This window comes from Microtus pennsylvanicus, chromosome 13 (assembly GCF_037038515.1).
Source record: "Microtus pennsylvanicus isolate mMicPen1 chromosome 13, mMicPen1.hap1, whole genome shotgun sequence".
Classification (NCBI taxonomy): Eukaryota; Metazoa; Chordata; class Mammalia; order Rodentia; family Cricetidae; genus Microtus; species Microtus pennsylvanicus.
The window spans coordinates 43,840,270-43,866,912 of record NC_134591.1 but is presented as its reverse complement, the minus strand read 5'-3'; the positions used below and the strand labels follow the sequence as shown (position 1 = coordinate 43,866,912).

The window sequence follows — 26,643 nt, the reverse complement described above, 5'->3', positions numbered from 1 at the left end:
TCTGGAGATCAAGCCTTGACTAGTTTAGGTCTGCCAGATGAGAGGTTTCAGCGTTTCTTTTGCTCTGGCTCTGATTTCTATCCACTTCTGTGAAAGGAAAGGATTTCTTCCAAGCTGCCCCAGAACAAGAAGCCAGACTCGGTGTCTAGGGCCGGCTTCCAGCTCGGGTGGGCGGTGCCCGGTCGTGGGCGTGGTCACAATGTGGGCGGGCTCTGGGAGAGGGCAGCGTATTCGCGCCGCCTCCTGTCTGTGCCCGGAAGTGCCCGTGTGGGCCGAGATGAACTAACTGGACGTTAAGTCCCCGACCCTGTGTCACCGGCCTTGAGGGAAGCGGCCTGCTTGCTTAGGAACTCCCTCAGCCGCCGCGTTCCCGAGCCGCCGTTGCCGTCCGGGACGATGATGCCGCGCCTCCTGCTGCGTGCCTGGCCCCGCGGCCCCGCGCCTGTTCTGGGAGCCCCTAGTCGGGCCCTGAGTGCCAGCTCGGGGCCTGCCGAGTACCTGCAGCACAGCATCGTGCCCACCATGCACTACCAGGATAGCCTGCCCAGGTGAGCCCAGCCTCCTGGCCCCCGCCGCAGGCCTGACTCCTGGCACTTCGGACTTGCACTGAACTCTTCCTCCCTACCGCTCCCCCCACCCCCACCCCGCCCCCGCCGCCCCGACCTCCCGTCCTGTAGGCAGACACGTTCCCTGGTTTGGAAGGTCGGAGACTTTGAGAATTCCCTGGCTCAGAAGACTCAGAAACCTTAAGGTCCCCTCCGCAATTCTCCCGTCTACAAGTTTCAACTTAGATCCTACAAACTCCCTGGCCATTCATCTTTTAGATAGTTTTCCTGAGCCGCTCACACTTTACCGCCTAACAACTCGGGTAGCTAATTCCTAACACTGGTCACCCTCAGGTCAGTTTCCACTATTTGCCTTCTTTGCCCCTTGCTGAGACCTCTCTGCCCACTCCTCTTCCAGTACCCTGCGCTACACCTTTATCAATTTCCACTCCCCATCTTGACTTCGAAGGTCAGCCCTAACCTAGAAACTTTCCATCTCCACGGACCCTTCCTCAGCACCCCTTTGGGCGGTCCCCAATACCTCATCCAGACTGCCTGACCTATCAAAACAGCCCCAATAAGTGTCCCTCTCCCCCATAGTCAGTACTTCCTTAAATCATCTGGTGTCGAGTTTCTTCTTTGATCTTTCAGCTATGATCTGGGTTGTCAGATCTACTCCAATAATAGGAATTGCCTTCACTCTAAGCCAAACCTAAACTGTCTTCTCTGCACTCACTGTTTGTTTCCCGAACCAAGCGTCAAACCTGTCTCAAAGTCGCTTCTCACTGCCCTTCTGGCCCAACTGCCAGGGGTCCTCCTGTCCAGGAGCTGGAGATCAGGGCTTCCTGCTCCATCCAGGAAAAGACAAGCATTGTCCCACGGTATTATCCCCTGTTGTGGGGTTTGTGTTCTCCCCCACACCCAGCAGGTATTTACCCGGGTGTCATCTGCCCACCGAGCCGTCTCAGCAGAGCATGCAGTGTGCAACCCTGAACGACAAACTGCAGCGAGGGTATCTTAACTCAGCAGGAGGCTGGGGGAAGAAAAAGGGTCTTTGCAGTTGTGGGCTGAGGGGTGTAACCTGGCCTCTCCTGACCAGCCTGTGTGCACTGCACCAGTATGTAGGGGAAAGGTGAGGACTCGGGAGGGCCGGTTTTCATTGGCTGAGTCAGATAGTTCTGACTCTGAGGCCTGAGCCTCACCCAGGTTTAAGATCAGATGGATTGTTGGCAGATTGGAGTTGGAAAACTGTTAGGGATGTTCAAGATAATTTAGTTCCGCCCACAGCACAAACATCTGTAAGGTCCTGGAAGTGTTACTAGCCAGGTGTAGTGGACAGTGCCTTTAATCCCAGCACTCAGAAAGTGGAGGCCGGCTGAGCTCAAAGCCAGCCTGATCTATGTAAAGAGTTCCAGGACAGCCAGAGGTACATAGTGAGAACCTGTCTTGAAAAAAAATTAAAAACCCACAAAACCCAAAAGAACACATTATTACTACTCCCCCCCCCCCCCCCATGGAGCAAGCAGCCAAACTTCCTGGTGCCTCATGGAGTTAGAGGAGATGCTTTCTGTATCAGCAATTCTGGGCTAGTAAAATGCATTCTCTTTGACTGTCACACTTGGCAAGGAACCCTGCCCTTGACCTCTGGTGGAACTTTGTTTCAGATTCCGTAACTGCCACAGTCATCTGTGAGGTGAATGGCAGGTCTTTGGCCTGTTCAGAGGCCCTTGAGATACAATGCCAGGGATGGGGGTCATTGTCACTCCCCTGTCACTGCTTCCTCTAGCCTCACTCGCCTTGGACTCTTTCTAGTAGGAGCCCTTGGATTATCATTTGCTTGGTTTTTTTTGAGTGTTGTTGGTTTTGTTGTTTCTGTATATACTAAGTTGTCTGTAACTTATGGCTCAGTGGTTGAGAGTGCATGCTGCTCTTCCAGAGGACCCGAGTTTGACTCCCAGCATCCACATCCAGCAGCTCCCACCTGCCTGTATTAGATCTACAGTTGATCCATAACAAATGCCCATTTTCTGTCGCTTTTCTTTTAACCACCTCCAGTGATAGCAGGCGTTCAGCACAAGATGGGCAGAGAGGCAGGAGAGGCGGGATTTACCTGGCCACTAGGGTAATGGGTAGAAAATAATTTGTGAGCCCCAAAGGCATGTCTTCCAGGCCAGTCTTCTTGACTTCCAGAATAACTTTACTCCTAACTGAGTCTTGAGAATACTGTCCCAGCTATAACTAGGTCCCGTATGCAGGGAAGGCCCTTAGAGCTGTGTTCCTGTAGGAAGAATGCCAACGTCCCTGCTCTTGGGAGGCAGACCAGGTTTGAGAGCAGGTGACTCGGTACCTTACCCAGGAAGAAAATCTGCTTAGCATTTTCCCTTCACCTTTATTCGGGCAAACGACTATTAGATGGGGCTAGGGTGGAACGGGACAACACTAAGATAAAATTGCTACGAGTATCTCTCCAGGCCCTGGCTTTACCTCTTCTGAGGCCCGGTGAATCACCCACAGGAGCCAAAGGAACTGCTGTGTACTGGCAGCCACTGGTGTTTCTTGAGCAGTGTGGAGGAAACCAGGGTGGTACCTAAAGACCAAAGTGCTCTCCATCTTGATTGTGTTACCGGAAGAATGGTTGGTGAACACTCTATAAAAAGAAAATTGTTATAATAAGGATCTTTGTACATGTTGTGGAAAGTCCAGTTAAACTGGCTCAGGTAACCCGAGATGGATGAGCTCACACAGACTCAAGGATCCACACGGTGCAGTTCTGCCTTCTTGCTGACCTCTCCATTTGTGTGATTTCATTCTCAAGCAGGTTTCCTCCTCAGGGTTGTACAGAGGCAGCCAACACGTGAGCCATAGCTTACACCCAAACCTCTTTCAGGGGGCTGTAAATCCACACTCAGGGTGGGTCTTCCCACTGCACTTAACCAGACTAAGAAAATTCCTCACAGGCGTGCCTGAAGACCAGCTCAACTCAGTTTCTCATTGAAATTACTCCCTTGTGACTCGAATGTGTCCAGTTGACAATTAAAAACAGTCATTATGAGCTGGGTGGTGGTGGCGCACGCCTCTGGAGGCAGGGGCAGTTGTATCACTGCGTTCGAGACCAGTCTGGTCTACAAAGCGAGATCCAGGACAACCAGGGATATTACACAAAGAAACCCTATATTGGAAAGAAAAAAAATGGGTTCTGGGGGCTCAAACTCATGTCCTCACGCTTGTTAAGCAAGCAGTTTCTTGACTGAGTCATCTTGCCAGTCCAGAATTCACTGTTTCCAAGTATATAATTTTTGGCATATTCATAGCATTGCATGACCATCACCACTGTCAAATTCATTTCTTCACCCTTCCCCCTCAAACTCTGCCATTAATTCAACACATCCCACCCTGCCTGACACCCACTATATCCCTTGATTGTCCTTCTGGAGGGTTCGAAATCAGGATTGTCGACTGTCAACATTCATACGTTTTCCAGCCTGCCATGCTATGTCTAAAGAGAATAAACACAGTTGCCAAGAGCATGCTGCTCTCAGTTTCACTCTTATTCCTGCCTGGAGGATCTGTAAAGACTGAAATGGTTCAGTTAGAGTAATAAACGGTTGGGATATATACAGTCCAGAGAAGACGTGAATGTTTAGGGTGAGGGGAGATGGGGGAAGATAGATGATGTCAAAACCCCTGGGATTAGGGGACAGAGTTTTTAACTGTATCTTCTATATAATAACAATTTCAAGCATCCATTACTGGTCTCACAGTCTGGTGAGGAGAAAAATAAGTAAGAAACGCCACTAAACTAAAAAAATAAAACTACTTATTTGTGTGTGTAAACACAAGTGCACGCCTGTGCTGCATGGGCATTCCTGTGCTGTGGTGCTTATGTGGCAGTCAGAGGACAATTGCAGGTCCCTGAGCATCAAATCCAGCTCAGGCGTGGCGGTAGATGCCTTTACCCACTGCGCTCTCTTCCTGGCTTCTGCCACTAAATCTGGTAGAGGTAAACCCAGGAGAGTGGGTTCCTCTTCTGGGAGGAGGCTATTCTTGAGAGACTAACTTTGTTATAATACCATTTGAAGTGGCATGGTGGCTCACCTCTGCACTTGGGAGACCGAGGCAGGAGGGTTGTTGTGAGTTAAAACAGCGATGAAGCAGGTTTGGCCTTTTGTGGACCCTGTGTTGCTACCTTCTGTCAGGCAGATGACCTTCAAGAGTCTAGTTTTCTGCCAGGTGCAGGGGTGCACACCTTTAATCTCGGCACTTGGAGGCTGAGGCAGGTGGATCTCTGTGAGTTCTAGGCCGCCTAGGGCTATATGGTAAGATCCTGACTCTGAATAATAAGAAAAGTCAAACCTTCTCAGACTCCCCAGCCTCTAGAGTGTCAGAAGTTTCTCTTTGTAAATGACATCACATCGCCTTGTATTGCTGTAACAGCATAAAGCAGACTAAGGCTGGGTGGAAGAGAAAGTAATAAGCTAATTCATCCAACTTAAGCTTATCAAAGCCTTTCCTGTGTTGACCCATGTACCAGTAGTGATCAGGGAAGAAATTCTACAGGAAGAATTCCAAGTGGAAAGGGTCTTCTCTCTAAGATAGCATTACCAGGTTGATGACTTCATACTCAAGGACACCATGCTAGCGGCTGGCCTGGCCCTGGCGAGAGTGTTTATTCAGTGCAGAAACTGGCAGATGTTCCAAGTCAGGGTCTATCCCGGGAGCGCTCCTGGAGCGAGCCCAAACAAGTCTCTCTTCCTCTAATTTATTTTGCTTAGGACTTTCATCACAGCAACAAAAGCTCCTATATTATGCAATTAGTAACTCAAAATAGTCATTACTCTGAAAATGTCCTTATTGCGCTGAAGAAAGTTCAGTCAGGCCAGAATTGAAAGAATTGATCATTCAGAAGTTTTTATTAAGGGCTGTTTTTAAGAAATCACTGTTGTCTCTGATTTTGCTTAAAAAGAAGGAAAAGCTTTCCTTAATACCTCTGGTGTTAAAGCCTAAGCAATATAAGTAGTACATTTTGTAGCTATGAGCAGTTGAGGTGGTATTTGGAACTTCCTGTAAAAGTCAGTGCCTGAAAAAAAAAAAAAAAAAAAAGTCAGTGCCTGAATGGTTACTTGGCGTATCTAAGTTCATAATGGCTATAATAATTTGTATTCATTTTTGTTATTAAGTTGTAGGTAAACATGCATTAAAAAATAATTGAATGCAGTGTAATATATCATAAATCGAGCTATACTTCGTGGACAATGGTTCAGTTTTCCTGAATGACTGATACAGTTCAGTATTTTATATATAAGCATAACTGTTAATCTCATCTTGGTAGAAGTAAAGTAAGCTATTGTGTTAATAAAACTATTGAAATGGGGGAGAAGAGGCCGTGCTGTCTGCTCTTCATTTCACCATGGACCAGTATCCTCGTCATCATAGCCATGACTGGGGAATCGACTGCTAGCTAGTGAGGCAGCAGAGGGCACCCTTGCTGCTGCTTGAGAACATGGTGATTCCTGATTGGATGCTGGTACTGGGCATGGCACAGTGGTAAGTTTCTACCTTTTGATGTATGTAGCCTCCATACTGGACTGAGACAGGGATTCTCCGTGTCACCTTGGCTGTCCTAGAACTCTGTATATAGTCTAGGCTGGCCTTGAACTCAAGGATCTGCCTGCCTCTGTCTCCCAGGTGCTGGGATTAAAAGCATGAGCCACCATGCCCAGCGTTTTTTTTTCTGTCTTTTAATTCTGTCTTGTGAAATGCACAAGAATGTTTTACAAGTAAAGCTTCTTTTCTTTGCATCCTGGGTGGTAGGGGATGTATGTGCCATCAAAGGATAGGTTTTAGTGCTGTACACACAGTGTTAGCAGTTACTATAGCCATGACCCAGAAACAGGAATGCTTGGGAAGCCTCTTTCCCATTTTGCATCTGTTATTATCACTAAAATATTTTACAGTACTTAGAATAGACTTGACCGTTGATGCAGTGGTAAACTCCTCAGTTCTGTTATTGCTCGTTTATTTACTGGGTGCTGGGGTCAACTTAGGACCTCATGCTTGGTAGGGAAGTGCTCGACCACTGACCCGTGTCCCAGCCCATCCATCAGTTTTGTCTTCTTACTTACTGGCTTTTCCTTTTTGGTTTTTTGTTTATTTGTTTGTTTTTAAGGGGAATGAATTTCTCAGTACCTGCTTTACTAGTTGGCTTGTATCGCTTCTTGGTGTCTTCCCATACTGTCAGCCTCACACTGACTTTGCTTTTCCCCCAGGCTGCCAATCCCCAAACTTGAAGACACCATGAGAAGATACCTCAGTGCACAGAAGCCTCTCCTGGATGACAGCCAGTTCAGGTAAACACTGAGAATCCCGGGAACCATTTCTAGCAGGCAGCATTCATGGGAGGCTAGCAAGTAGTGGTCACAGACCAAACTTCAAGGGACCTCTGTGACCTGACAAGACCTCCAGAACCTAGAACCTGGTTTATGTATTTGCAAGATCAGGAACTGGGTCTTCATTCACAAAGGCCTAAGCAAACTGGGGTGAGAGCCCCTCTAACTAGACTCAGCAGGAGGTGGCTTATAAGATCGAGTGGCATGTTTGCGATTTATCTTGGAAGGCATATCTGCCAAGCTGGCTGGTACTGATCATATACAAAGGGGCCTGTGTGCTGGGGAGGAAGGTCCGTAAAAGACTGCATGGTGGACCAGAGCCTGCTTGCTGAAGACGTTTACTGCGCCCCAAGCCTACCCTTTTAGAACCTCAGAATGTGACCTTATATGGAAATCAGTTTGTTGAAGATGTAATTAGTTTAAATGAGTTTCTTCTGGGATTGGGCAAGTCTCTAATCCAACTAGCTGATATAAGAGGCGAACCAGTGACAGCCATGAAGGACTCAGGTAGAGATTGGAGTATTGTGTTCACAAGCCAAGAATAGCAAGGATTGTTCCCAACACCAGAAGTCAAGAGAAGGGCCTGGAGCAGATTCTGTTCCGTGGTCTGCAGAGAGAACACCATCTTATCGACACCTTGGTTTTGTGCTTCCAGCCTCTAGGACTCCCAGAGAATAAAACCCTGGGGTTTTCTGTTTGTTTTTGTTGTTGTTTGATTAAGGGTCTTGGTACATAGCCCTGGATGTCCTGAACTCACTGTGTAGACCAGGCTGGTCTTGAACTCACAGAAGTCTGCCTGCCTCTGCCTCCAGAGTGCTGGTATCAAAGGTGTGTACCAACACGTGTGGTAAATTCCTATTGTTAGAGTGTTCTTAGGAAGCCAGCATGTCATGGACTCTGAAGCGAACCTTAGGCATTGTTAGAATGTGGACCACAGCAAAGCCTTGTAGCCTAGTATGATCGGTGCTGTTTCCCACACTGGGAATTTTCTGAGATTACTGGTATGGTCTTTAGAGTACAGAGCCCTTGACTGCACAGTGAAAGAAACAGATGAATTGTTCATAGTCTAGCCTCTGCTTTGAAATCATCGCCTACCGTTTCTCTTAACGTGGCTTCCAGTTACTGCATCATGTTTTCCTCTACCCTAAGACCTAAGCTCTATGGCTTTTAAGTCCTTGAGATGGCATCATTATCTCTCTTTTATGCAGGTAGAAACTGAGACCTGGAGAGATTAGGTAACTTGTCTAAAGTCTCCCAGTTTGAATGTGGTAAAGCTGGGGCTCAAACTTGGCTCCTTCTGACCCCAAAGCTTTTCCCCATGCCCCATCACCACCTCGTGGACAGGTGGCTTTGGGAGGGACATTTTGAAAGGAAACGTCTCAGTTCAGGACCCCCAAGGCAAGTTCTTACCACCAAGGAAATTTATTTGCCCCAGAAGGACAAAGGGCAGGGAATAAGAGACCAAGACAGGAGGTAGAGGATGAGGGAAAAGGGAAAGGGGACAAGGGAGAGGGGCAGAGGGACAAAGGACTGTCTCTGCATAGAGAGGAGACAGATGTGGCACACAGGAAAATGACAGTTTATACAGGGAAAAGAGGAAACCCCGTGTTAGGATGTGATGTTTAATTTTAACTGGGCATGTTGATTAGGTGAGCCAAAGGAGGCTTTTGATAACTGGACTTGAATACTTTGATAGCTGGACCTTTGTGGTCAGCCTCAGGAGAAGGAAGTGGCTAAATTAGGGAATAGACCTTGGGGTCTAGCTTTAGGAGTGTCATCTAAGGGTTCTCAGCAAGGCAGAGGGAATGAGGGAGAAGGACAAGGCCTGTCAGAGCCACGTGCTGGAGAGGGCTAGTGTTCTTCACTTTTGATCTTCCCGGTTCCCTTGGTGTGTTCACCTTAGGCTAATCTGTGTTCTCCTCAGAAACTTCCTTATCTATTCCCAGGTTCTGGGATATTCTGTTGGGGACCCAGACTGTGACTTCCTGGCCAGGAACCCGAAAATCATGTATTCCCCACTGGTTTTATCTGTTTTCTTGGACATTGCAGGAAAACAGAAGAATTTTGTAAGAGTTTTGAAAACGGCGTTGGGAAGGAACTGCATGAGCATCTGCTTGCCCAGGACAAGCAGAATAAGCACACCAGCTACATCTCAGGTGGGTAGGGAACTGGGCGCCATCGGGCCACAGAGGCATCTTCTCAGCTCCTCCCCTTCCTGAAGTATGTGGAGGGAGGCCCTGTCTTCGCTCTACAGAGGGTTGAGACAGAACTTAATTGGGTCTTTGCCCTGAAAACGATGAGAGTCAGTCCTGTTGTCGTGAGGGTCATTCTGTTCCTTCCCTGGCCTACCTGTCCCCTAAAGCCTCATCTCAGTAACTCTCTGATGCAAATCATGCTTCAGCCAACCCGCCTGCACCTGGCTCCCAGAACTCCAGCACTCTTCCGCCATGTTGTTCTTGTTGACATTTTGTTACTGGCAGACACTTCCTTTGTGGTCCAGGCTGGTTTTTGAAACCAAAGTTCTCTTTGTCCTCCGTTTAAAGTTAGTGATGTCCACCCCTATTCTTACATGTTTTTAAAATTTAGGTTTTTTTTTTAATTAAAAAATGTTTTATTGGCTGAATGGTGGTAGTGCATGTCTTGTCTTTAATTCCTGCACTTGGGAGGCAGAGGCAAGTGGGTTCAAGGCGGGTCTGATCTACAGAGCTAGTTCCAGCACACACACACACACACACACACACGCCCAAACCTGTCTCGAGAAAACAAAAAGGAAAAGAAAAAAAAAGAGATTTTTATTGTTTTTGAGATCCAGGTTATAATCCTTTTTGTAATCCAAGTTGGCCTCTGCTTTGAGTAGCTGTCATAATGTAGTTTCTTAAAAATTATACATTTGTTTATTTTTGGTGAGGGTTTGTGTGCCCCAGCATGCATGTAGAGGTGAGAGGGCAGATTCCAGAAGCCAAATCTCTTCTCCTACCATGTGGGCGCCTAGGGCCATTTCAACTGCCAGTCTTGAGAGCAAGCTCTTTACCCACTGAGCCATTTTCTTGGCCCATCGTTTATAATTTATCTAGTACACACATACAGTTTGAAGAACCAAATAGGAGGCTAGAGAGATGGCTTAGCAGTTATGAGCTCTTACTGCTCTTGTACAGGAACTGGGTTTGGTTATGATTATCCATGTGAGGCAGCTGACAGCTACTCGTAGCCCTAGTCCCGGGGGACCCAACCCCTTCTTCTGACCTTCTTGGGTTTCTGCACACGTTTGGTGCACACATACGGATGCAGACTCATGGGTTCCTGCACATGTATGGTGCACACAAATGAATGCAGACTCACGTGCCTATACAGTTTTTTAAAAAATCAGATTGTGCTATCAGTCTTGTTGGGATAAGCAGCAGCTGCCTGACTCCCTCTAATTTATTACTTTTCACTTGACTATTGATTTATTGATTGACACAGGATGTAGCCCAAGCTGACCTTGGATTTATGATCCCCTGCTTCTGCCTCCTGAGGACTGGACGTCAACACATCCAGCTTTAATTCTTCAGATCCTTGTATCTCTACATTATACACTAGGCTGTTTCTTGACATCCCATTAACAAAGGTTACACACGCGGGCTCCCTTACCCTCATCTGCACAATATAGTTACAAGTTTGGTCACCTCTGTGTCTTTGTTCCTGCTGGCATAATCCTGTACGTGCTGTTGTTGTCTGGTCACGCGGCCCACTAGGACTGTTTTTCCTTTGCCAACTTCTCATTTCTCTGGTTTATAATGATCTCATACTTTAGTTTTCTGTCTTTCCTTTTCCTTTCTTTTTCCCTTTTTCTTTTACTTTTTGTTTTGGTTTTTCGAAACAGGGTTTCTCTGTGTAGCCCTGACTGTCCTGGAACTAGCTCTGTAGACCAGGCTAGCCTTGAACTCACAGAGATCTGCCTGCTTCTGCCTCCTGAGAGCTGGGATTAAAGGGTGTTTAGTTTTCTATATGCTTCATTTATCTCTTGACTCCTCCCAATCTGTCAGACTGTCTTCTGTGTGCATGAGAGCACCCTCACTTTCTATCAACTTTAATCTTATTATTTTGTTTTTTGTTTTTTGAGACAGGGTTTCTCTATGTGTAGTGCTGGCTGTTCTGGAACTTGCTCCTGTAGACCAGGCTAGCCTCCAATTCAAAGAAAACCACCTGCGTCTGCCTCCCAAATGTATGCGCCAGCCACCTTTAATCTTATTGGAGTCTGTTCCTGGACTTCTAGATTGTTCCATCAGATCTGTGAACTCTCGGCCTCTGGTGAAGCTGCATTCTAAGCCTCTTTTTCATTTTTTATCTTTTTATTTTGTTTATCTTTACCATTAGCCGTGACATCTATGCAGCCTTTTCCCGTGTTGGAACTCTGGTCTCTTGGACCTCATATTTTCCTTTTTTCATTTTTCTTTCACTGTTTTCGAGCACTTTGCCTTCTGGGACCAGAACACAGAAGGCAAAGTCTTAGAGCTGCCGGAGTGCTTGACTGATGGACATGCTTTGGCTGGGAAATGGATTTTGAAAGCTGTTTCCCACTGTCTTTTAGCTTCCGTTGTTGCTGTTAATGAGTCTGATGCTATTCAGAGCTTGAGCCTTTGGCTGTTTTTCTTCTGTGTCTCTGGAAGCTCCTAGAATTTTTTTTTGTCCCCAGAGTTCTGAAATTTCACATAATGTATTTGTTGTATGTCTATTCCTACTCATTTGTGCTATCACTGACTGAAACCTATTATGGAAATTCAAGTTCTTCTATTTTGGGATAGTGTGTTGTTTTCTATATTTTATTTTTTCTCTTCTATTTAAAACCTCTTTCTGTTTTTTTTTTCCTCTTTCTGTGCTGATTTGGAGGTACATGTTCTGAGCCTGGTTCTCTCCTTTTCTTATTTCGCTAATATTTTTCATCTCTTATTCTTTTGTTCTACTGTCTTACAAGTTTATTTTATCTTCCAACTTTTCTGTTGAATTTCTATTTCTTCTCTCCCCTTCACTTCTCGCCTCTGCTCCACCAATTCTTTTTGGTTAGTATTTTTAAAAACATTTTAATAGTTATCGTGTGTGTGTGTGTGTGTGTGTGTGTGTGTGCACGCACATCCAGATGCCATAGGAGTTGGTGCTCTCCTACAACATGGGTCCATGCAGGTCATCAGGCATAGCAGCAGGTGGTCTTATCAAGTCCTTGGTGAAGATTTCTGTTTTAAAGTTTATTTTTATATTTTTTTAAGTTTTCTACCCTTATCATAATCTCTTTCCTCCAAGTTCATTTCCCCTCTTGCTTGCCTCTTTCTTTAGATGCTGCATCACCTTTCCTTGTCTCACAGATGAGTGAGCTGTTATCTGGGGGAGGGTGGGGCTGCTCAGTTTAGACTGTACTGTTTGTGGTTCAGCTGATGTCTTGGGTGTCTCTAGTAGTCACGCCTGACTAGATTCCCCAGGGAATCTGTGAGCTCAGTTTTGTGTCTCCCAGTTTATCTGTATGGAGAGAGCAAAGTCTGTATTCTGCAAGAGTGAGGCGGGAATCACCGCGTGGTTGGCAGAGATATAAGGACAGCATTTCAGCCAGGTCCTCTGGAAGGCCTGCTGTGTAAACTGGATGGTTTCTTGTCTTGCCAGTGTGAGATTGACTTTCTTACATCTGTTTGGGGCATTTCCAGATGTCTAGACATCCTTTCAGCCTGGCTTTCCTCATTCTCTTGATCTTAATGTTGGCTTGTTTGAGTTTTTGTAATACTAACTACCCAGAAGGCTGAAGAACTGCAAATTTGAGTCAGCCATGGCAAGAGTGAGACCCTGTCTAGGTCCATAAAAAAGATACACACAGAATAACAGTTGTTTTTTTGTGGGTTTTTTGTTTGTTTGTTTTGTTTTAAACAGGGTTTCTTTGTGTAACCCTGACTGTCCTGGAAACTAGCTCTGTAGAGCAGGCTGGCCTTGAACTTGAAGAGATTTGAAGAGATTCACCTGTCTCTGCCTCCCCTGTGCTAGGATTAAAGGTATGTACCACCACTGCCCAGTAACATTTGCTTTTGAGGGTGTGGGAATTGGAGCTCTCACATAGGCCTCGTGGGTATTCCTCAAAAAAGCCAGGCATGGTGGCACACACCTTTAATCCCAGCACTTGGGAGGTAAAGGCAGGTGGATCTCTGTAAATTCAAGGCCAGCCTGGTCTACATAGTGAATTCCAGAATAGCTAGAGCTATGTAGAGAGACCCTATCTCATAAAAAATTAAAAGTAAAATAAAATAAGAAATTGAAAAGGCTTAGCAGAGCCTAACCTAGCTTATATATCCTTAAAAGAAATGAGAGCAGGGGGCCGAAGAGATGGCTCAGTAGCTAAGAGCACTGGTTGCTCTTCCAGAGGACCCAGGTTCCATTTCCAGCACCCAGATGGCAGCTCACTACTGTCTGTTACTTCAGTTCCAGGGGATCTGATACCTTCACACCGATGCACATAAAATAAAATTAAATAAATTATTAAAAAAGAAATGAGAACATATGTCCCCACAAAACTTGATTATAAAAGTTCGTAGGAATAGCATGCTTAACTACGTGATGAAAAGCATCCAGATGTCCATTAACTGATGAATGGATAAGCAAAAGGTGCCATAGCCATATGATGGAGCGTTTCTCAGTAGTAAAGGTGCCATAGCCATATGATGGAGCGTTTCTCAGTAGTAAAGGTGCCATAGCCATATGATGGAGCGTTTCTCAGTAGTAAAGGTGCCATAGCCATATGATGGAGCGTTTCTCAGTAGTAAAGGTGCCATAGCCATATGATGGAGCGTTTCTCAGTAGTAAAAGGAGAAGAACCGATGCAGCTACAGCCTGGGTGAGCCTCAGACCATTACGGAGAGTGACAGAATCCGAATGCCTAAGACCTTGTGTTGTGCGATCCTCTAATCTTTCACACCTTGTTGTGCAACCAAATGCAATCGCCTGCTTGAAGTTGGTTTGTTTCCTCTACCTGAGCTGGAATTCTTTTCTTTCTTAAATTTTACTTTTGGGGGTTGCCTTAGCCTTTTATGTTTTCTCTTTTTTCAGGCCCCTGGTTTGATATGTATTTAACTGCTCGAGACTCTGTTGTTTTAAACTTTAATCCATTTATGGCCTTCAATCCGGACCCGAAGTCTGAGTATAACGACCAGCTCACCCGGGCAACCAACATGACTGTGTCCGCTGTCCGGTTTCTGAAGACACTTCGGGCTGGCCTTCTAGAGCCAGAAGTATTCCACTTGAACCCTGCCAAAAGTGACACCGATACCTTCAAAAGACTCATACGTTTTGTTCCTTCCTCCCTGTCCTGGTATGGAGCCTACCTGGTCAATGCGTATCCCTTGGATATGTCCCAGTATTTTCGGCTTTTCAATTCAACTCGTTTACCCAAACCCAGCCGTGATGAACTCTTTACTGATGCAAAGGCCAGACACCTCCTGGTCCTAAGAAAAGGAAACTTCTATGTCTTTGATGTCCTCGATCAAGATGGGAACATTGTGAGCCCCTCAGAAATTCAGGCACATCTAAAATACATTCTGTCAGACAACAGCCCTGTGCCCGAGTTCCCCCTGGCATATCTGACCAGTGAGAACCGAGATGTCTGGGCAGAGCTCAGACAGAAGCTGGTGCATGGTGGCAACGAGGAAACTCTGAAGAAAGTGGACTCTGCTGTGTTCTGCCTCTGCCTAGATGACTTCCCGGTGAAGGACGTTACCCATTTGTCTCACACCATGCTGCATGGCGATGGCACAAACCGCTGGTTTGATAAGTCCTTTAACCTCATCGTAGCCAAGGACGGCACTGCCGCCATCAACTTTGAGCATGCGTGGGGGGATGGTGTAGCGGTGCTTCGGTTTTTCAACGAAGTGTTCAAAGACAGCACTCAGACCCCTGCCATCACCCCCCGGAGCCAGCCAGCCGCCACCAACTCCTCTGTGTCTGTGCAGAAACTCAGCTTTAAGCTGAGCGATGCTGTGAAGGCTGGCATCACCACCGCCAAGGAAAAGTTTGATGCCACCATGAAAACCCTCACCATTGACTCCATTCAGTTTCATAGGGGTGGCAAGGAATTCTTGAAGAAACAGAAGCTGAGCCCTGACGCGGTGGCCCAGTTGGCCTTCCAGATGGCTTTCCTGCGACAATATGGCCAGACAGTGGCTACCTATGAGTCCTGTAGCACCGCAGCCTTCAAGCACGGCCGCACCGAGACCATCCGTCCAGCCTCCGTTTTCACGAAGAGGTGCTCCGAAGCGTTTGTCAAGCAGCCCTCCAAGCACAGTGTGGGTGAGCTTCAGCGCATGGTGGCAGAGTGCTCCAAATACCACGGCCAGCTGACCAAGGAAGCAGCCATGGGTGAGGCATGGGCAGGGAGCACACTGGGTCTTGTTGCCCTCTGCGAGCCTTGCTAATATTCCACCCGCAGCTGATCGCTACCCTTCACTTGGTTCAGTCCACTTCTCAGCTCCCAAAATGTGTTTGGTTTGTTTGTTTTCCTACCCTAGCTAGGTCTCAACAGCCAGAGCAGCCACTAGGGATCAGAATCTGCTTCTGAGCAGCTATGGAGAACTTTCTCCCCATTTCAGGTCACTTTCAGCTGTTGTTCTCTTGCCCCTTCCTGGTCATGGATGCATTTTTGGCAGTTTAGGGTTTCTAAGTCTGCCCTCTTACTTCACTTCAGCTGCAGTGTTGGCTCTGTAAATAGGTCATCTTAGAAGCTCATCACAATTTTTTAAAAAGATTTATTTATTATGTATACAACATTCTGCCTCCATGTATGCCCGCATGCCAGAAGAGGGCGCCAGATCTCATTACAGATGGTTGTGAGCCACCATGTGGTTGCTGGGAATTGAACTCAGGACCTCGGGAAGAGCAGCTGGTGCTCGTAGCCATTGAGCCGTCTCTCCAGGCCCACTCATCACAGTTTTAAGGTCAAGAATTCAGGTCCTGGAGAGGATCTCATAGCCTAGTCCTGTTCTGTAACCCTTAACAAAGCCCTGAGACTAAGAGGCACCCAAAACATCTAGTTATTCTCCATTTTGAAGTCAGGAAGCTAAGCCATTGGCCCAGTGTTATACAAGGCTGAGATCAAAACCCCGGCTAGATGCTTTTTCCACTTTGTTCCTCACAGTTAGTCTTTTACATGGGAACTTTGAGTTTTACCCCAGTTTTCTCCGCACCCCGCCTTTGTACCTGTGTGCATATGTGTTGTTGAAGAACAAATCCAGTATGTGTGTATGTGTGTGTATGTGTATATGTGTTTGTGTATTGTGTATGTGCGTGTATATGGGTATATTTCTCTGTGTGTGTGTAGTGTACCACGCCTGTCTGTGCTCTATGCGCTACCATACAGTTCGTAAACCAGGCAAGGGGCCGGAGATTGAAACACACAAAGACACACAGACAGAGAGACACGGGTCATTCTTGAAACAGGAATGCCCAAAGAATGCCCCTTTATTGTGTACCAGAGCCGCTTATATAGGGATCCTTAACTGATAGCCACGCTCCAGTCAAACCCACCAGAAACCACTCTCCAGCCATCAGGAACTTCTGAGGGTCTTGTGCTCAGAGCAGCTGCAAGCATTACAAGTTGTTTACCAGAAATTCAGGATCTGGGGGGTTTATCGCTCCCAACATGGGTGTATTGTGTATGTGTGTATGTAGGTGTATTGTATATTTGTGTGTATGCATGTGTGTGTGTGTGCATGTGTGTTGTTGAGGAATGAACCTAGGGCCTTACCCATTGAGCTTTGTTTCAGTTGTGAAGTCCGTTGTTCTCTTCACGTCTCTCCTACCGTCTTGACTGATTGGCTGATTCAGTCTTTTTGTTTATTTTCTTAGATTTATTACTTTATATGTGTGAGTGTTTTGCTTGCATGTATGCATGTGCACCATGCACATTCCTGATGTCTGTGGAGGTCAGAAAAGAGAGTTACAGGCAGTTAAGAGCCACCATGTGCATTCTGAGACTTGAACCTGGGTCCTCTGCAGGAGCAAATTCTCAACAGGGCTAACGCTCCAGCCCTTGTTTGTTTTTGAGACAGGGCCTCTCTATGTAGTCCTGGCTGTCCTGGAACTTACTATGTATAACAGGCTGACCTTGAACTCATAGAGATCTTCCTGCCTCTGTCTCCTGAATGTTGGGATATTAGAGATGTGTGTCCCCCACGCATGGCCTTTTGTCTGTTTTTAAAACGTGGTTTTTGCCATGTTGTCCATGCCACCCTTGAACTTGCGATCCTCCTACGCCAGCTTCCCAGGTTCTGGGATTCCAGGCGTGTAACAAATCAGTGTTTTGGCATCATGCTTTCACTTAGGCTCGTGTTTAGCCTGTCTATTGACAGCTGAGAATATAGTTTTTAGGCATTCTGGAGTGACCTGCTCTATGCTGAGCTAGAGGCATGTGTGCAGGGGTAGAAAAGAGTCTTGTCCCACTTTTGCGTGAAAATGGTTCCTGCCGTGGTGGGGGCTTTGCTTCTGTCCTCTTCACTGGGGAGAGTCTAAGGCTTTCCATTTTGTCTCCGACAGGCCAGGGCTTTGACCGACACTTGTTTGCTCTACGGTATCTGGCAACAGCCAGAGGGATCACCTTACCCGATTTGTACCTGGATCCTGCATACGGGCGGATAAACCACAACATCCTGTCCACGAGTACTCTGAACAGCCCCGCAGTGAGCATTGGTGGCTTCGCCCCTGTGGTCCCTGATGGCTTTGGCATCGCATATCTTGTTCATGATGACTGGATGGGCTGCAATGTCTCCTCCTACTCAGGACGCAATGCCCGGGAGTTCCTCCACTGTGTCCAGAAGTGCTTAGAAGACGTGTTCGACACCTTAGAAGGCAAGGCCATCAAAACTTAGCTTCTCGGTGGGTGAAAAGCCTCCATTCTTCCTCATCATGAACATGGGTGTCCATGTAGCCGGTAGGTACTATTTTGTGTCTAACAAAGGCAGTACCAAGGTGCTTAAACAGTCAGTGCTGCAGGTATGTGCTGGAAGATTCCAGCTGAAGATCATGAGAGATTATTGCCACTTAAAGCCCTTTGTTCAGGAGACAAGGTTTGGAAAACTAACTCAGTGTATTTATTGTTTAAACAGAAATAAAATTCAGTTGTTGCTTGGAGATATGATTCCATTTTTTCTCCCCCATCTTGTTTCCTAATTCCTCAATGAACTTTGCAGCAGCATGATCAGTGGCCTGGGGACCCCAGCCTTGGGGTGACATGGGTCCTGTTTATCTGTAAGCTTGCTCCAGTCTCTGGGGTGCAGTCTGTTTGAATGCACTGCTTCCTAAGGCATGGACTAACTTGCTGCTCCTGGCAGGCCAGCTGCAATAGCTCTTCACATGGCTTAGAAGACTTCTTGATTTTATTCCTTTCTAGCCAGATGAAACATTCCAGTTTTTTTTAATTATTTTTATTTGTTTTAATTGAGTGTCTGTGTGTGGCTATGTGCACATGAGTGTGGTGCTCACAGAGGCAGAAGTGCCAGACCCCTTGAGCCTGGAGTTACAAGCGATAACGAACTGTCTGATATGGGTGCTAGGAACTGAACTTGGGTCCTCTGGAAGAACAGCACGTGTTCTTAACCTCAGAGCCATCTCTTTATCCCAGGAATTCCCGTTCCAATAGGCATGTGTTTCGCTGGCGGGAGCCTGTGTGCTAATTTAGGTAGCAACACATGTATATATTTTGTAGTAGAGAACCTATCCACTTAGGGGAATGAGCACTACTTTTTTCACTCCCATTTGTTAGGATGCTGCTGTAACATGAAGGAAAAATTTGCCGTGTGTGTGTGTATGTATGTCTTTTGTCTGTATATAATCTTACTGTCTCCAGTAGCATCCTACTGAGTTCTTGGTACAGCAGAGATTGGAATTCTGATACAGGTCCCTTATGAATTACTTCTTATTCATTCCCTCATTTAATCTTCTTTCTAGTTTCCATGGTGAGATGTTCATATCAGGATTAGCTATACCTTGGGTGAAGTTCCTGGCACGTGGATGCTCTGCATGGTCTGCTGGGATTTTTGCCCATTCTTACTTGTTTTCTGGGGAGCTTCTGATTGCATTTGAATACCTAGTTTCCTGTAGCATTGCTGGTTAAGACTGATGCGGCACTGAATCATGGAAGGCTGAAAATTATACTTAACGCTTAGGTTCAGGGGGATGGCATTGCAGTACCCCTTGGTGCTTGCTGATAGCAGTGCCCAGTGTCCTTGTCACTTTCCTGAGCCTTTCTTCTTGTCTTAGACTCATGATAAAATGGTGGCTTGGGTGATGAAGTTGTAGTTCTTCTTGTCATTGTGATAAAAAGCAACTTGAGCAGAGATTTGTTTGGCCCTTGGTTTGAGAGGGTATGGTCCATCCTGGTGAGGACAGCTGCTGGTGATGTGGTCGCAGGGGGATGGGCCGGAAGTTGAGACTGAGCTGTATAGGCCAGGGAAGACTGGGGTAGAGTGGGGTGGTGCTCCGATCTCTGTCGGGTAGAGAAGTGCCCATTCCTGCAAATAACCCCTCACCTATGTGCTATAAGGAAGCCCAATAAACTCATTAGTTCCTCACAGTGCATTTTGGTGGAATTGTGCTTCAGTTTGTCACTGGGACCTTGGGAGAAGCGGTTAGGTAGGGTGGCTTACAGTTCCCTGGGACCTTGAGAGAAGCGGTTAGGTAGGGTGGCTTACAGTCCCCTGGGAGTGCATTTTAGCAACACTTGGCATAGTCAGCAGGATACAGGAACATGGGGTGATTTGGGGAAGAGCAATGGTATCCCTGATGTGAGGAGGAGATCAGCAGATGAAGTGGAATTGTGTGATCGGGGTGGGATTATATATATGCTAGTTTGAATGTAATTGGCCACCATAACTCACAGAGAATGGCACTATTGGGAGGTATGGCCTTGTTAAAGGAAGTGTGTCACTGTGGGGGCAGGCTTCTAGGTCTCTTGCTTAACTTCACTTCATGTTACAGCCCACTTCCTGCTTCCTTCCGATCAAGAACCAGTCTCCACCATGTCTGCCTGCACGCTGCCATGCTCCCCACCATGATGACAATGGACTGAACCTCTAAACTGTAAGCCACCACCTCAATTAAATGTTTTTATATGTAAGAGTTGCTGTGGCCATGGTGTCTCTTCACAGTAATAAAAACCCTAACTAAAACAGGGTATTTTGTGGAGGATTTTTTTGACATGGTGGTGTTTTCCTTTGTGGGAAGAGTGGTCCAGGCATGAGCAGTGCAAAAATTAGCGAGATATGTAACTAAGGTGTGGCCAGCAGGGCAGAAGCGGTCAGTGCATGAAATCCCAGGATGTCAGGCTTCCTCCAGGCGGTATGGAGTGCTGTGCCTGCCTGACAGGCAGGGTCTTGGCTGGACATATGGAGATGTTTGAGACCTGCAACAGGCATTGCAAGCCCTGTGAGTAACACACCAGGGATGGAGGTATCAGCAAGCAGTTGCTATGGTAATAAGAGATCTATGCGAGGCAGGGCAAGGACAGTCCAGAGGGAGACTGGGGATGTGGGGGCATGGTGACAGTAAGAAAGGGACATGAGTCTCATGGCTTTGGCATTAGCATTGCTGACTCAGCAGGAATATTGGATAAAACAGATAGGAAAACGGAGGCGTTGATTGAATGTTTTCTATGACTAAGGAGCCAAAAGAGGAAGAGGGCTAGTAAACAGAGCCCCTCCTGGAACCCCCAAACCTGGGAGGAATATGGTCACAATTAGGAGAGAGTGGCCCATTAGCAACCAAAGATACTCCATGAGTCTGACCTTTGAGAAGGGAAAATCTTATCGAGCATGCAGACAGGGGTCTAAACAGTGTTCTGGTGTAAAAGACCGTGATAATCAAAGGCTGTTCCACACTGGAACTGCTAGAATAGCTTTAAACAGACAATGAAAGAATCTCCGGCAGCCTGGCTTGTGAGGCTGTGACATGGGAGCCGATGGAGATCAGTCCGAGTGCTGCAGAAGCAGAGAAACAGAGCACTAGAAGCACACGTCAGTCCTGAGACAAGATGCATGGCCTGAGGCAGTACGAGGGACTCGGTCTCCATGGATATCAAGGGCCAGAGGATAACAGAGGAAGGCCAGGCTCTATTGAGGGAACCAGGTATGAGACAAACAGTGTATGATGCCCAGTTGACCAGGGGATGTGCTGGTTTTGATGCCCCTTCCCCTCACCTCCCTACTTTTTGCACACGTGCATCTCCCAGGGTGACCTCCAGACCCTCGTGAGTGTTGTGTGGAACCTCATTAGGCTGCTTAGCGTCCCGGTCTCTTACACACAGCACGCATTACCTAGTCTGTTCCCACTCTGTGGTTTGAAGGAGAAATATCCTCCTTTAGTCTCCAGCATTTGAATATTTGGTCCCTGTCTTAGTTAGGGCTACTATTGCTGTGAAGAGATTCCATGACCATGGCAATACTTAGAAAGAAAACTTTTAAATAGGGTGGCTTGCTTACAATTTTGGAGGTCCAGTCCATTATCAGCATGACAGGGAGCATGGCGGTGTGCAGGCAGATGTGCTGCTGCAACTGAGAGTCCTACATCTTGACCAGAAGACAGCAGGAAGTCTACTGATAACACTGGGTGATAGCCTAAGCATACGAAACCTCAAAGCCTGCCCCCACAGTGACACACTTCCTCCAAAAGGCCATACCCACTCCAACAAAGCCACATCTAATAGTGTCGTTCCCTATGAGATTATGGGGACCCATTATATTCAAACTAAAACATTCCACTCTCTGGCCCCCATAAGCTTATAACAATATCATAATGCAAGATTCATTTAGTCCCTTCAAAAGTCCCAATAGTCTATCACAGTCTGAACATTGTTCTAAAGTTCAAAGTCACTTCTGAGATTCATGCAATCTCTTAATTGCAATCACCTATAAAAAGCACATCACGTACTTCCAACGTACAATAGCACAGGATTTACATTACCATTCCAAAATGTAGGGACAGGAGCATAGCAAGGAAATACTGGACCAAAGCAAGACCAAGAACCAGCTGGGCAAACTCCGAACTGCATCCCCATGTCTGCTGTCAAAACGCTCTTCAGATCTCCAGCTCCATTCCGCTTTGTTGACTGCAGCACACGTCTCTCTCTTGTTCCGGTTCCACTTCCTGTTAGCAGCTCTCCTTGGCAAGTATCCCAGGACTCTGGCATCTCTAACATTTGGGTTCTCCAAGGCAGTCCAGGCTTCAACTTCACAGCTTCACACACCGCCTCTCTACTAGACCTCCATTGAGGGACACCCCTGACACATGCCTGGCCTCAGCAGCCTTATTCCATATCTCCTTTCTTCTACCCTTAACTCTAAACCCGAATCAAGTGCCAAAGCTAAATTCTGCTGCTTGCTGGAGTTGAAACATGCGCCCTCCCCCCCCCCCCCCACATGCAATTACACCTTCACCAGCTTTTTGTCTTTCACTGACTAAGCTTGGCTGTGCTTGGACTTGCTCTGTAGACCAGGCTGGCCTCAAGCTCAGAGATCCACCAGCCTCTGCCTCTGAAGTGCTGGGATTAAAAGCATGTCCCTCCCCACTTGGATCTAAGTTTTTCTTTAGTTTCTTTCTACGTGTTGGAAACTTAGCTGGGTGGGATCTTGCCCTTTAATCCATTTATTAATCTGTTTATCTCCTTGGACATAGGATTTAGCTCCATTCCACTCCTGGTACTCTTTTTCTCCTCAAAATTTACTTTTTGTGATTGCTCAGCTTTCTCCTTTTCATTATAAATCTTCATTAGCATTACCACTAATATCCACATGACAGAGTCTGTATACTAGGCTGTTTTGAAATTTCTTCTGCCAACAAATTAATCCAAAACTCTCCACTTTAGCCTCAGGCAAACTCTTTGGAAAAGGTCAAAGGGCAGCCACTTTCTTTACCAGAATATCACATGAATGACCTCTAGGCAACATAACTCAAATTTTCCCTCTAAAACCTTGAGTGAGCCCTACATAGTTCAAATAACTCTTAGCACTGCTGTCTTCCATGCTCCTACTAGTATGTGTACGGCTCTTTAAGTAGTGTTTAAAGCATTCCACTGCTTTCCAAACCCAAAGTACCATAATCTAAATTCCTCCAAACAAACACATAGGCCTATCATAGCAATACCCCAGTCCCTGGTACTAGCTGCTGTCAGCATCCAATTGGTAGCACTGTTTGGGACATTTAGGAGGTATGGCCTTGCTGAGGACTGGCTTTGAGGGGGAAAGGATTTTCTCTCTTTGCTCCATGCTTCCAGTCCAAGATGTGAGTTCTCAGTATCCAATTCCTATCACTCATTGCTATGCTTCCTGCCCTGTTGGACTCTTATCCCTCTGGAGTCGCCATAAAGTCTGCTGCAAGTTGCCTTGGTCATGGTGTTTTAGCACAGCAACAGAAAAGTAACTAATAGAACTCCCTGGTCTCGTCACTGTTGTACTTGATTGTGGCCTGAGATCACTTCTGATTCCCGGGCACTTTGATTCACTGGAGGCCACAGATCTATCCTAAATGAAATACTGTGAATAATTCCTAACTGGCTCTAAATTTAATCCGCATCCATGGCTTTCTCCTTGTGTTAGATTTTCTTTCTGCTCCGAACCATTTTCCCTAACTGGAAGGTAGTGGGCAGAATCTGTTCTTGTCACCTTTCTTTAAGGAACACAGGCCAAGTTCCTTTTCTGCTGTTTCCCACTTTAGGCAAGAGGCAGCTGCTAGGAAAAAGGTTTTATCTTTACATCTGAAAACAGCCAGATTCTTCTAGCATGTCAGAAGCAGTTGGTGACGGGCATAAGTTTGTTCTTGATGCCAAGAAGGGCTGACGGGTCTGAGTCAGGCTGGCTCCATCTGGAGGCTGCAGGGCACTGACAGCTGGGGTCCTGGGCTGGTTCCAAGTGGGTACTGGGTCACTAGAGAATAGAGTAGCCTGTTTGCTTTCTTTTTCTCCTCTTCCCCTCCTCCTCCTTTTTTTTTTATTTTTTTTATTTTTTTAAGACAGAGTTTCTCTGTGTAGCCTTGGCTGTCCTGGAACTCACTCTTTAGACTAGGCTGGCCTTGAACTCAGAGGTTCACCTGCGTGTGCCTCCTGAGTGCTGGGATTATGGACATGAGCCCTACCGCCAGGCACTCCTGTCTGCACACTGATCCTATCATTACTGTTTCCTGTTGTTTCCATGTACTGAGGTTCACCCCATGCTAAGCATGCCGTCAGCATCGGGTCCATACTTGCGGCAGCCCATTCCTCTGGGAATGCTTCTGCTAGACAATCTCAGGCTCTAACCTGGGAGAGGCACGTCTGGTGGGCATGCAGTGAAGCCGGGAAACTTGTGTTTTCAGCAATTTTCTCAGTGGGAAAGACTGGTTGAAGAGACACTGCAGCTAATGGCTTATGTTCCCCCCCCCCCCCACACACACACGTTCCCAAATGTGTGAGCTCCGGTGTAACATCCATTCTAAGCATTTAGAGAAGCCCTTGGGAAACAATGCCAAGGGGATGTGTAGATGCATAAAAGGTGCCAGGAAACAAACAAACAACAAAAATCCAGTGCCAAGAGCCCTGCAGCTTTCTGGAGGGCTGGACTGAAGGCCACCTTCCTTCCCTCATCCCCAGGGACCCACCAGGACACCACCTGGACCCATCCCGGGCTCACCCCCTGGCGCCTGGCTTATTGAAGAACTCAGACTGTGTATGATGACTGCCATGGCCAGCCAAGCACAGCCCCGGGTGTTTCTCCTCACACAGAGAAGCAGACGAGGCTGCTGTACACAAAGCAGGCAGCCCAACATGCCACAACCTTCACACTGTCCGTCACAAAAAAACATGTTTAAAGATGGCACTTAAAGAGCGGCTCAGGGATAATTTAAGGGCAGACTGAGCACTTTTACTTAATGTCCAAACAAAAGCCAGTAGTGGGGAGCAGTGGGATGGCTCGGTGGATAAAGGTGCTTGTCACTAACCTGATTTTGACTCCCAGGAGCCCACATGGTAGAAAGAAAACACATAATTACAAACATCCTTTGTCCTCTGTACATGCATCATGGTACACGTGTGCCCTCCCGTACACAAACTTCAAAAAATGGACTAGTAAGGTGGTGGTTCCGTGGGTAACGGCACTTGTAAAGCTGATGACCTGAACTGGATCACTGGAACCCACGGTGGAACCAGAGAGCCGACTCCTGCGACGTGTCCTCTGACCTCCACAGTCTGCTCACACCTTTATCGCCTCAGACTCGGGAAACTGCCTTTTATTTACAGCTAGCACAGTGAGTAGGCCTGGTAACAAGCGGGACTCAGACACGCCGTTTGGGCTAATCTCATCAAGTAACACACTCCACAGCCGAAACTGTCCTCATTTTTCACATAAAGAAAATAAGGTCCCGAGATGGGAGGCACTTGCCCAGGATTCGCAGTGAAGCCGATGCCGAGGCCAGTGACCACCCCCCTCGGCATCAGACACCATAGCTGACAAGCCTCGGGAGGAATACCTCTGCAGGGAGTGAAGCAGGGCTCAGCCTTGCCTCACTGAACATTTGTCCCTGCACACACTGAGCTAATAATTAACATGTTCATTTGCAACACCACCTGCCAATTTCTTCTTCACATCAATGGGTCTGTTTGACCTGTTTATCAATCTATTTAGCTACCACAGAGCTAATACCATACTAGCTTAACTGCCACTTCTCTGTACACTGTGCCATGTGGGACATAAGTCTGTGAATCGGGGATTTCAGAACTGACTCAAGTTTAGTTCCACTAAACAGTAACTGCAATTTCATTTAAATTTATACATATAAATTTTTTGAAAATGAGTGTCTGAACATCAAATCTTCCTATCTGTCATCATAACTTAGGTCTTTAATGTCTTTCAGTGATGCTTAATGTTATTCTCCATTGTTGTAAATTCCTTTAAGATTAAATCCTAGCGACTCTGAGGAAGTAGTGTATTTTCTTGCTGTTACGTTTCTTTGTGGTACTGGAGAGTGCACCCAGGGAGTCATGCATGCTGTGCAAGTACTCTGTCCCCAAAGACAGCCTACCCTAGGCTGCTATTAGAAAAGGCATCTTTTCTTAAATTATGTTTTGCTTAATGTATTGAAATGCCATTTATTTCTGCATAGATCATAAATCTAGCACCTGTCAACTCTTTTGGACTTTTTACTAAGTTCTTTGCTCTTTCATCACTCTGGTGGGGCCCAGCATGTGGAAGGGAGGCAGTGACAGGGGGAGTCCTCACTCCATCCTGACCCCAAGGGGAACACTTGAGTGTCTCATCAATTACTGAACACAACACTTGCTCTTGGTGTTCTCCTGAGTTTTAGTTGGTTAAGAGTTTCTTTGTTGCTGTTTCTGTTAAATGAGTATCAAATGATACCTGTTTGGCACAATCTGTTTCATTTTTCCTTTACTTCTTAATGACTACTTGGGTTCCCTCACCTTCTAGAACCAAGAGATCCCTTTAATATTTAATGTTATGAACTTAATATAGAGACGACAAACAAGAAAGGCTTTTCCCAGTCCAGGGCTACAGCTTGCTTCTTGGGTAGCCTATGACTTGGGGGAGGATGGAAACCCTGCTCTGTCAGGGGCATAAGTGCTCAGAAAAAGAAAACTCAGGGGCTTAGTAAATACAACATAGTTGCCAGACTTGAAAGGAAGCAGGGTCCGCCCCTCCCTACCATGCTCAGATACAGCCAGTTTTGTCAGCTCC

At 46.6% G+C, this 26,643-nt stretch overlaps 1 protein-coding gene across 1 annotated transcript; it reads left to right on the top strand.

Moving 5' to 3' along the window:
* Positions 1-227: 227 nt before the first annotated feature.
* On the top strand, positions 228-18,061 carry Cpt2 (carnitine palmitoyltransferase 2). The gene is made up of 5 exons (XM_075947204.1): positions 228-548; positions 6,812-6,892; positions 8,981-9,087; positions 13,991-15,295; positions 17,468-18,061. The coding sequence occupies exons 1-5, from the start codon at positions 397-399 to the stop codon at positions 17,797-17,799; spliced, it is 1,977 nt and encodes a 658-aa protein (XP_075803319.1). The 5' UTR covers positions 228-396; the 3' UTR covers positions 17,800-18,061.
* Positions 18,062-26,643: the final 8,582 nt, after the last annotated feature.